This window comes from Ailuropoda melanoleuca, chromosome 14 (genome assembly GCF_002007445.2).
Source record: "Ailuropoda melanoleuca isolate Jingjing chromosome 14, ASM200744v2, whole genome shotgun sequence".
Taxonomy (NCBI): Eukaryota; Metazoa; Chordata; class Mammalia; order Carnivora; family Ursidae; genus Ailuropoda; species Ailuropoda melanoleuca.
Genome location: NC_048231.1, coordinates 18,123,510 through 18,135,543, shown reverse-complemented (window position 1 = coordinate 18,135,543; position 12,034 = coordinate 18,123,510). Strand labels below are relative to the sequence as shown.

General features: G+C 43.5%; 1 protein-coding gene across 11 annotated transcripts in view; it reads right to left on the bottom strand.

Annotated features, from left to right (window-relative positions):
• The window catches only part of ADCK1 (aarF domain containing kinase 1), a 122,350-nt gene that overhangs the window by 109,951 nt on the left and 365 nt on the right, over positions 1 to 12,034 (bottom strand). For 3 of the 11 annotated variants that reach the window (XM_034643179.1, XM_002926358.4, XM_034643182.1), the window contains exons 2-3: positions 3,342 to 3,487; positions 696 to 779 (exon numbers count right to left, since the gene is read on the bottom strand). In XM_034643179.1, coding sequence (XP_034499070.1) covers positions 696 to 779; positions 3,342 to 3,476 — 219 coding nt within the window. In that variant the 5' untranslated portion in view covers positions 3,477 to 3,487. Of the gene's footprint in view, positions 1 to 695; positions 780 to 2,753; positions 2,865 to 3,341; positions 3,488 to 6,769; positions 6,831 to 8,322; positions 8,425 to 12,034 lie in introns of those variants that run through there. The other 8 variants (XM_034643180.1, XM_034643178.1, XM_034643176.1 and 5 more) reach the window with 8 other exon arrangements.

Below are 12,034 nucleotides of genomic sequence, written 5' to 3'. Positions count from 1 at the left end.
AACTTTACATCGGAATCCGGGGATGTACTGTATGGTGACTAACATAATATAATAAAAAATCATTAAATAAATAAATAAATAAAACTGTTAAAAATACTTAAAAAAAAAAAAAAGTATCTACACTTGACCCCAACTCAACTTACATCCAAAAAAAAAAAACCACCCTCTTGCTTGATGCCCCAACTCATCTCACTGTAGCATCAAAATCAACTGACCTATTCCAAGTGAGGAAAGAGGGTGTGGGGTCGACAGCTCCACTCAGCGGCCTTGCAAGAAGCCCCAGTGTAGCCTTGAGAGGACACGAAAGCAATTAACCTCTTTCAATTGGGTTTTGCCTGACAAAGCACTTCAGAAGCCAACTGAGTTATCTCAGGAAGAGACTTCATCCCTCCTGAGTCATCCCAGACACCTTGTGCTCCCCAGAAACACACACCAGCCTCCCCAACAGTGCCTTGTAGATTAATAACCTCAAGACCATGGGATCCAGCTGATGTCGGCCTGGCAGCCTAGCCCATCAGCACAAAAACATGTCCAATGAGAAAGTCCTCCCCTCCTCACTCCCAAGCCCCTAGCCTCAATCTCCACACAGCCCCTTGCCCACCTCCAGCTGCACACAGCACACTCGCTGGCTTTGCAGCTACCGCAGGACTTACCCAGTCCTGGCCTGGCTCAGACGGGTCCCCTGCGCTCCTTACCTTGGATCGAAGCTGCAAGTACTCCTCTGAACCATAGGGGACACTCCTCAGGGAGGTGAGATAGTCATAACTGATGACAGCTGTCTGTGAACCAAGGAAAAGAAAGGCTTAGTGCCTGGGCATCAAATATTACTCCTCCACCCCTGCCCTGCGGCTGCAGGCCCCTGACACAGGCAGCATATCCAGAGAAGGAGACAACCCCTCCGCTAAGATGCTCTGCCCCCGAGATATTAGCCTGGCTGTCAATCAGGGCTCTGCACAAATGCCACCTCTGTAGAGAGCCCTAATCTAAGGCTGCCCCACCCACCAGCAACTCTCAATTATTTATCATAACAACATTATCATACCCAAAATTACCTTGCTCATTTGTTTCCTTGTATGTGGACTATCCTCTCTTTGCTAGAATTTCAGCTCTATAAACACAGAGGCCTGTCCTTCCCATTCATCACTGTACCCCCAGCACCTTTTTACTGTGCCAGGTACATAGCTAAATACTCCATAAAGACTAGTTTGTTTGTTTGTTTTTTAAGTTTTATTTATTTATTTGACAGAGAGAGAGAGACAGCCAGAGAGAGAGAGGGAACAGTAGGGGGAGTGGGAGAGGAAGAAGCAGGCCCCCAGCAGGGAGCCCAACGCGGGGCTCGATCCTGGGCCCTGGGATCACACCCTGAGCCGAAGGCAGCCGCTTAACTACTGAGCCACCCAGGCGCCCCTCCGTAAAGACTAGTTGAATGAAAGCTGTTGGATAAACTTATTATCCTAAATAAACATTGTTTTATATTTATGTTGCTCTAATAGTCTGAGTTTTGATTCTGGGTCCCTTGGCCAAAAGTCCAAGAGAAGTCCCCATATCCTTGGTGAATCAGAAAATTACAGGCTTCCAGATATGTCAGACATGGAGGAGGCTGGAGGACTACCCAGGCCACAACATCTTTTAGAACTGAGCAACTGAGGCCCCGCTTCCAAGACTGATACTGAGAGAAGTCTATGCCCTTGTCTATACCCCTAAAGCTTTACTCCACTCAACATAAACGTGTTAAACGCCAACCACAAGCAAGAATTGGTCACTGAACAATGCACAAGGCCAATCAAGACCGGAGCCCTGGACTTTAAAGAATACACAGCCTAGTGACTGGTTTATAAAGCACTAGTAAATAGCTTCCTCGCCCATTTCCAGCTACAGCTGGCCCTTGAACAACATGGGTTTGAACTGTGCGTGTCCACTTACACATGGGTTTTGTTGTTGTTTGTTTGTTTGTTTTTTGTTTTGATAAATTGCAATACAGTACTATAAATGTATTTTCTCTTCCTTAAGATTTTCTTAATAACATTTTCTTTTCTCTGGCTTACTTTACTATAAGAATACAGTGTATGATACATATGACATACAAACAATGTGTTAATCAACTACTCATGTTATCTGTAAGGCTTCTGGTCAACAGTAGGCTATTAGTCGTGAAGGTTCTGTGGAGTCAAAAGTTATATGTGGATTTTTGACAGCATGGGTGTTGGTGCCCTAACCCCCAAGTAGTTCAAGCGTCAACTGTACTCAAATCCCTAAGGTTCCATCGAAGCCTGCTTCTCTGAGGGCACTGATCCTGACTCCCAGCCTACAGGTCTCACTCCTGTGTCTGAGGTCCCGTAGTAGCGGTCACCTGAGTCACACATCTTGACCCCATCCATGGCTTTAGATTGATTGTTTTTTGACCCATTCATGTGAGCACTCCCCAATCATAAGCTCCTTCAAAGCTGGATTGAGGTGGGACGGTTCATTTCTACCTCTCAAAGCATGTAAGACAATGCTGGGCCCCCAAAAGGCCCTCAGTAAACACTCGGGAATCATTTTATATCCCATGGCCTATTTATCTATTTATCCATCTAGGTTCTATGACTAGCTCAGGAGAAGACTTCACAACACTGATGTTTAAGGAAACAATCAGACGACAACCCAAACAGACCATGCATCAGAATCTATCCACACCAAGAAGAAAGGATGAGCGCATCCTGCAGCAGACAAAGGAGGAAAGAGAGCACTGAAGCATGTGGCAATCTACCCACCAATCGGGCCATTACATATGCATGTCCGATGCATATGTTGCGTTGCTCTCAGCAGCGTTAAGAGGACATGATCACACAGGAAGGATGCTCCCGGGCCACAGGAGAAAACCTCTAATGGTGAAATATTCAACTTAGATTCTCTGTTAGTTTGGGGGTTGGAGAGGGATCGTCACAGTCCTCCAAGGCCCAGCTGCTCTGAAAACAAGCCCTGCCTCAGGAGCCACGCACACTAGCTCACGGGAGGGAAACCAGGGTTTCTGATAGAATTTCATCAAAGCTGCAGAGTCTTTCCATATGCATTGGCTGAGGAGTACCGACCCAGGTCTGTCACTAAAATAAGACACAGAATCTAAAAAAATAAACATAAATAAAAATTTAAAAGATACAGAATCTAAAATGTAAAGGCTTCACAACAGAGACCATGTGCAATCCCATTCTATAGGGGTTTGTATGACCGAGGTGGGGCATCCAAGAATACAGACGCAGGAGGGCACACAGCCATGCCTGTGCAACTGAGCCGAGGGAGCTCTGCACACATAGGGGTGCACCTGTATCTCCACGTCTGCTACGTGCATGAGAAAAACCTACCGTAGCAACTGCGCGGCCCACCCTCACAGCACCAAAGTCATTAGGATCCAAGTACTTGTTACCGTAGAGGTAGAGGCCCGAGGCAGCCAGAGCCGCGCCGGTCCACGAAGCAAGCTTGAGAGCCCTTCTGGCCATGCTCCCAGACCCTGCAGAAGGAAAGGTGACAACAAGGGACAGCTGAGTTCCATAGTTAGTCAGACCAGGGCTCAAATTCAGGCTCTGCCACTTAAATAGATTACACGACCTCGGGTCATTTTCTTAATTTGGTTGAGCTCCGCTTCCTTACTTGTAACACGGGATGATGACTACCTCAAAAGTTGTTGGGATAAAATGAGATCGTATATATAAAATGCTTAGCGGAGGATCTGGCACAAGTCAACTCTCAAAGTCATTATTCCTTGCACAGGTACCTTGCTAGGTACCGCTCTAGGCACAGGGGGTGAGGGAACAAAACAGAGTTCTTGCCGACGTGGTGCTTATGCTCTAGACGGGACAACAGATCCACAGCACACAGACATGATAGAAGAGCAGCGGGTATTAAGTGTGGAGAAGAAGATCAAAGAGGGTAAGAGGAAGGATGATGCATGTGCACAAAGATGCTATTTTAGATAGGGCAAGTGGCAGAGTGTGCTAATCCTTGTTACTTATAACCATTATTTTACCACCACGCACACATAGGTGTCATTAACCCTCCGTGCCCAGGTTGGAAGTGCTCAGGCTGCAGCCAAAACAGCAGCTCATCACAATCAGCCAGATAAGCTCTCTACATCTGGCTGATTTCCAAAATATTTATTGCAGTTAGAGTAAACTGCCCCTTGTCTAGATCATGAGCTCCCTGAGGGCACACACCATGACTGTTATGCTGTCCTCTCACAGTCCTGCAGGGCACTCTGCGAGTAGGGATCAATATCCACCTGCTGATTTGATCTGCTTAACCAGACGCACTCCCAGTCAGTGGGACCAAGTGGGCTCAAGGCTCTCTGACGCCCTTCCCCACCCTACTTGTAGCAGCTCAGTCCACCAGGTGGACTGTTGGAGCTTTTGGGGGCGACTGTGCCCCATAGGCTGTTTCCCCTTCAATTTCTGGGAACTCTGCATCAGACTAAAATCCTTGACCACAGCTGCAGGCAGCAGGAGAGAAGTCCCACCCAGGAGAAGTGAATCACCGAGCCACCCACATGTGCAAACCCTGTACAGATGCAGCAGGAAGATTCAGGTCATCCCTGTTTGCTTCTGCTCTGGACTCTCCCTGTGACCAACCCCTCCCTGCTCTGTGCCTCTGTTTTCCCTTTGTAGGAAACTATTGCCTTGTCTTCATTTTCTTTAAAATCTATTTGAACTCATGTCTCAGTGTAGCCACAGACTTTTTTTTAAGTAGTCACAGGTACATCTTTTTACCCTTCTTCTACTTTCAACTTACATTTTATACTATTTCTCTAAACGACATATAGTTGATTTTTTCTGCTTGCATTTAATATAACTTATGTATGTAGATTTAATTTTACTATCTTCTTCCATTTCAGAAATGCATATTACACCACATTAACAAAATGAAGGATAACAATCACATAAATCATCTCAACAGATATAGAAAAAGCATTTGACAAAATTCCACACCCATTTATGATTAACAACTCTCAACAAAGTAGGTACAGGGGAACATACCCCAACATAATAAAGACCACATATGACAAGCCAACAGCTAACATCATACTCATTGATGAAAGGCTGAGAGCTTTTCCTCTGAACATCAGGAACAGAAGAAGGATGTCAACTCTCACCTCTTTTATTCATCATAGTACTGGAAACCCTAGCCAGAGTAGTAGGCAAGAAAAAGAAGTAAAAGCCATCCAGATTGGAAAGGAAGAAGTAAAACTATCACTATTTGCAGACGACATATTATATACAGAACACCCTAAACAACCCGCCAAAAAAAACGCCGGAATAAACAAATTCAGTAAAGTTTCAGGATACAAAATCAGCATGCAAAAATCTGTTGTGTTTCTCCACACGAATAGTGAATAAAGAGAAAGAGAAATTAAGAAAACAATCCCATTTATAATTGCATCAAAAATAAAATACCAAAGAACCAATTTAACCAAGGAGGTAAAAAACCTGTACACTGGAAATTATGAGACATTAATGAAGAAATTAAAGACAGCAATAAATGGAAAGTATTCTGGAAAGAATACTGTTAAAATTTCCATATTACCCCAAGCAGTCTACAGATTCAATGCAATCCCTATCAAAATTCAAATGGCATTTTTCAAAGAACTAGAACTATCCTAAAATTTGTAAGGAACCACAAAAGACCCAGAATAGTCAAAGAAATCCTGAGAAAGAAGAACAAAGCTGCAAGTATCATGGTGTCTGATTATACTACTATATTACAAAACTGCAGTCATCAAAACAGTATGGCAGTGGCATAAAAAGAGAAACATAGATCAATGAAACCCAACAGATTCCAGAAATAAACCCATGGGGAAAGGATAGTCTTTTCAATAAATGGTGTTGGGAAAACCAGATGACCACATGCAAGAGAATGAAACTGGACCCCTATCTCATACCATACACAAAAACTAACTCAAAACGGGTTAAAGACTTGAACGTAAGATCTGAAAACATAAAACTCCTAGGAAAAAACATAGGCAGTAAGCTCCTTGACATAGGTCTCAGCAATGACTTTTTTAATCTGACACCAACAGTGAAAGCAACAAAAGCAAAAATAAACAAATGGGACTACGTTAAACTAAAAAGTTTCCACACAGCAAAGGAAACCATCAACAAAATGAAAAGGCAACTTACTGGATGGGAAAAAAATATTTCTAAATCATATATCTGAAAAGGGGTTAATATCCAAAATATATAAGGAACTCATACAACTCAATAGTTTTAAAAAATCTAATTAACATATGGGCAGAAGATCATGAATAGACATTTTCCAGGGAAGACATATAAATAGGCAACAGGAATACCAAAAGATGCTCAATGTCAGTAATTATCAGGGAAATGCAAATTTAAACCACAATGAGATATCACTTCACACCTGCTAGAATGGCTCATATCAAAAAGACAAGAAATAACAAGTGTTGGAGAGGATATGAAGAAAAGGGAACCCCTGTACACTGTTGATGGGAATGTGAGTTGGTGCAGCCACTCCGGAAAACAGTATGGAGGGTCCTCAAAAACTTAAAAATAGATCTACCATAGGATCCAGCTATTCCACTTCTGGGTATTTATCCAAAGAAAACAAAAACAGTAACTTGAAAAGATATATGCATTCACATGTTCACTGCAGCATTATTTACAATAGCCAAAATATGGAAACAACCTAAATGTCCATCAATGGATGAATGAATAAAGAAAATGTGACATATAGGTGAATATAATAGAATATAATTCAGCCATAAAAAAGAATGAAATCTTGCCTTTGTGATATCATGGACGGACCTGGAGGGTATTATGCTGAACGAAGTAAGTCAGAGAGAGAAAGACAAATACCATACGATCTCACTTGTATGTAGAACCTAAAAAACAAACAAAAACAAAAAAAACAAACTCACAGATACAAAAAACAGATTGGAGGGGGTGGGCAAAATGAAGTAAGTAAAGGGGATCAACATATACAAACTTCTAGTTTAAAATAAGTAATGGAGAAGTGATGTGCGGCATGGACTGTAATTAATAATAGTTTATCATATATTTGAAAGTTGCTAAGTGTAAATCCTAAACGTTCTCATCACAAGAAAAAAAAATTTGTAACTATGTGTAGTGAGGGACATTATTTAGACTTACTACATCATTTCCCAATGTATATAAATACTGAACCACTAAATTGTATACCTAAAACTAATATATGTCAATTACACTTCCATTTAAATTTTTTTTAAAAAACACACAAAAATGTAGATTCTGAGGTCTATCCGCTAGCCCACTGAATCACCAACTCTGGGGGGGGCTACTCAGGAACCTCCATTCTAATAATATAATGGGTGACTTTTATGCAAGCTAAAATTTGAGAACCATTCTTCTAAATATTTTCTTTTTAATAAAGAGGCTGTATGTGTTCAAATCCATCATTGAAACTATGCCCAAAAAACAAGCCTTCTAAGTTTATCATACTTCCCCCCAACCCCAGGTATCTGCGATCACCCCATAAGAGTGACTGCAAACAATTATTTTTAAAGAAATAATGTAAGAAACTCATTTGTTCCCCTAAACACCAATGCTCTGGCCCAGCTCTTGGTTCAGTTCCTAACTCTGAAAGAAAGGGGTGTCTAAATGAAAAGAAATTAAAACCTTGCTTTTCGTAGAATGGGCTTTATTTTCTTTATATTTTTTTTAATATTCTCTTTATTTATGAAAGCCTCCCTATCCCCACATCGTTCCTCCAGCTTTTTATTTTTTTTCTGCCAACATTTTAATAAGCCAAGGGTTCCTTCCAGACAAGAGACATGGTGGTTGAGAACATGCACTCCAGCAGGCCTAGGTTTGAGCCCCTACACTTACTTACCAACTGGGTAAGCAGGCAAATTGCTAACTCTCCCTGACTCTCGTGACCTTGTCTATAAAATGGGGATGATGACAGCAGTGTCTACTAGATGGGGTGGTGAGGGACAAGGAAATCATGCAAAATGTATATAGCTAGGCGCCACCTACACAGTATGAACACAGTAGCAACTGCTATTACCACTCACCTCTTATAATTAATATGATGATGACTAGTATCAATTATTTCCTCTCCCAATGCCATGCTTTGGTAAAGGACCTTACTTACTCCCCACCTATCAATCTCTGGAGGACTTCTGCAGGCCTCACTTCTAACATCCTGGCAGGCCCCCACCTAACCCTACCTTTCCACCTTGCTCTCTACACCTTCCGCCTATAGTGTTTTCTATCAAAAAGGGCAGCATGCTCAGTTCACCCTCTACCTTGTCCACCAAGGCATGGGTTCCCAGCTGGACCCGGAAGCAGGCCTTACATTGGGCTGCATGTCCTCAGCTCCTTATACATCTTCCTGCTTTAAGATCATCAGGGCAAGAATGTCCATGAGGGGTGATCCAGGGACCGTCCCCATCGGGGCCTGCAGAGAAGCCCACATTAAAAAGGTCATATGGCGGGGGAGGGGGGGCACCTGGGTGGCTCAGTCGGTTAAGCACCTGCCTTTGGCTCAAGTTACGATCCTGGAGTCCCGGGATCAAGCCCCATTTCAGGTTCCCTGCTTAGTTCTCTCAAATAAATAAATAAAAAGGTCATATGGAGCCACTGGTGGCCAGGAACTCAGCCTCTGGAGCCAGAAAGAATCCTGCTCTGCTGCTCACCAGTTGTGTGACCCTGACCAAGTCACAACCTCTTAGAGCCTCCCATGTAATTATCTACAAAAGGGAGCTCTTGACAGTACCTCCCTCCTAGGGTCACTGTGAACATTAAATGAGATGCTGCTTTAACATAATGCCTAACAGGGCACCTGGGTGGCTCAGTCAGTTAGGCATCTGTCTTTGGCTCAGGTCGTGGTCCCAGGGTCTTGGGATCGAGTCCCGGGATCAAGTCCCATGTCCGGCCACCTGCTCGGCAGGGAGTCTGCTTCTCCCTCCACCCCCACCCCCCTGCTCATGATCTCTCTCTCTCTCTCAATAAATAAAATCTTTAAAAAAAAAAAACATAATGCCTAATATTAAGAAATAAGACTTCTTTTCCTTAGTGTTATTTTAAACGTCCCTTCTTCTTCCCAGAGACACTGACGAGCTGATGTAGCAGAACTCCTAGCACCTGGGAGACCAGGATTTGGCACAACCTGTACAGTTTATAAAGCAGGGGGGAAGGCCATCCTATCCTGCCTTAACTGTCCAACCATTCCCCCTTTCAAACCCATTTCCCCACATCCCACCTGACCTTTACTTTCCAACCAGGTCATCATCATCCCAACCTTCACGTGCACACATATCATCCCACATCCCCTCCACCGATGAAAATGTCCAAATTCTCTAGCAAGACATCCAAGACACACCCCTACTCTCATTCCACCCAACCTTGCCAGCTTCATCTCCCAAATACTTCTTTACGCTCAACAACCCCCCATCCTTCTCTGAAGGATTTTGTGAGCCAGTCGCTTAGAATGAGTTGCTCCGTCCTATCTGGTCTTATTATGCACTGCTTTTTTCTCTAAAGATCCTGTCCTGTATCTGCCTCTTCTACTGCATGCAAACGGCAGAATTTGTTAACATATTACACAACTAATTAACAAGTCTGCTAACAAATACATGATTGAGTGAGTAAAAGAATGAATTCTGTCCCCATCTATTCTCAACATGGAAACTTCAGCCCAGTTATGTACTCCCCTCCTCTCAACTCTCTAATGGCTCCCACCTCACTCAGATAAAGACACAAGGCATCGGCCTACATAGGGCAGCCCTAGACAATATATAGCGTGATGCCTGTGGCCAGAGGGGCCCAGCGGCTACAGTTTGCCAAACCTGCCTTAACATAACAGATGCCCCAAAAGTATTTACTGAATGAATCAAGGGAGAAACTGTACCCCGTGAGGGCTGCACTGAGCCAGTAACAACACAGGTCCCCAGGTGAGAATCACCCCAGGGTTGTCAATTGGATGCCATCCTCCCCCAGCTATCCCCAGCACCACCTCCCAGCTCTTGCCTCTTTTACACCCTATCTTCCTCATGCACCATCCTCCAGACCTGTGCCTGTGGGCAACGAGGCTGCCCCTAGCCTTGAGATCACCCACCCTGGGAGGGGAAGCCTCAGCCAAGCAGACACAATTCCCAAGACCCAGTTTTCATGCAAATGTCCTCAGTAATAAAAGAGGTGGAAATTGAAAAACATAAAATAGATGATATAGGAGCCAAAGTACATCTAAAGAGATTGGAGCTGGAGTTTTCCATCAGGTGTCAGTGAGTCTTTAATATGCAAATGAGTCGCTTCCCTCGGGGTATTTTAAAAGACCCTGTCAGCGGTGAAATATGTCTGTCGATGAAAAAGACCTTTCATCAAACTTTACATCAGAATCAGGGGATGTACTGTATGGTGATTAACATAATATAATAAAATAAGATTAATNGGTGAAATATGTCTGTCGATGAAAAACACCTTTCATTATTAAACCCTTTGCTAATGAATCGACTGCCCTGTTCTGTTTGCTTGTCTGACTTTCACCTGANAAAGACCTTTCATTATTAAACCCTTTGCTAATGAATCGACTGCCCTGTTCTGTTTGCTTGTCTGACTTTCACCTGAGTAACCTCTCACAGGAGCACTCACTTTTGGGGAGGGAAGGGAGCTTGAAGACATCACACCCAGACCCTAACACCTAAATGTCGAATAACAATATTAGCAATGACTAACCTTTACAAAGCCCTTTGTACTCATTATCTCCTTAGAAACTCCACACAACCCAGTAAGATGAGACAAATATTATTATCATCCATAGGCATAAATAAGGACAGGAAGGAGCAGAGGGGATGAGAGATTTTCCCAGGTGATTCAGCTAGGAAAAGGAAGCGTCAAAGCTTGAGCCCATCTATGGCACATGACCTCCTTCACGGACTTGCAAGGTTCCGTTCATCACTGTTCTTACCACTGGTCACAGGTAACCGTGTCAGTCACTGCGGGTAGTGACTTTGATTTCTGACCCAAACAATGGCAGCATGTAGAAACATTGCGTGGAGCCCTGGAAATCAACATGTCAGAGTATCAACTGGATACTCGAGTCCACCAGAAACAACCCATTCCAGTCTATGAAACATTTAGGAGAGCTGTGTTATTGTTGGATCTATGAGAAGAATGGAATCCATCTTGCTGGACCATAAGGGAACACCCCAATGGGTGATGAAACAAGGCGAAAGGTCAAGTGTGGAAAGTTCTACAAATGGAAAGTTGACTGTCAAATGAAATGTCCACCCCCTGGACACAACTAAATGGGGAACCAACCACTTACTATTTGTGTTGGGCCAATAAGTGGCTAGGCCACCCACCCACAGCCTCCTCCCCATGCCACATCCCAGGACAAGAAGCATGGAATCACCTTTCCCTGCTTGGTGCACAGGTGAGAATGGCCAGAGGAAAAGCACTTTGGGATCTAATTCTAGCAATCCCATAAATGACCACAGCCTCCTCCCATTTCCTAAGGAGGTTATTAGAGAAATTGATTATTATTTCTTCTGGTCTGCTCCCAAGACTGGAAAAGATCCAATAAGAGTGATCAGGTTTTCAGGAAAACCTGAAAATGTTTTCTGATGTGGCTAAAAAGCAAACAAGATAGATGATACCATCATGTCTCAAGTCTGGAAAGATGTAGAGCCAATGCAGGGACCATATAGTTGGTCTGATCAGGTTTCTAACCTGCCGGGCCACCAATGATGCAGCCCAAATGTAATCATATTCCCTTTCCTAGGGTTTGATGCCCAGAAGGTGGCTGAATCAATATTGATTAAAGAAAGAAATCCCTGGCTGATGCCAAGGTCCCACAGCAGACAGGGAAAATAAATCTCACCCAAGCAAGGAATAGAAATTCTCCACTCAGTTCATCCTGAAAAAGTGGGGACTCAGGGAAAACAGTGGAAAACCAAACATAAAGAGCACTGCCAGGTAAGAGGTGGGTCACTGGAATCCCTCTGACACAAAAATCTAAACTCAGGAGATTTAGTGAGTGAGTTGGGGGCCAGGGGTCTGAGCAGAGG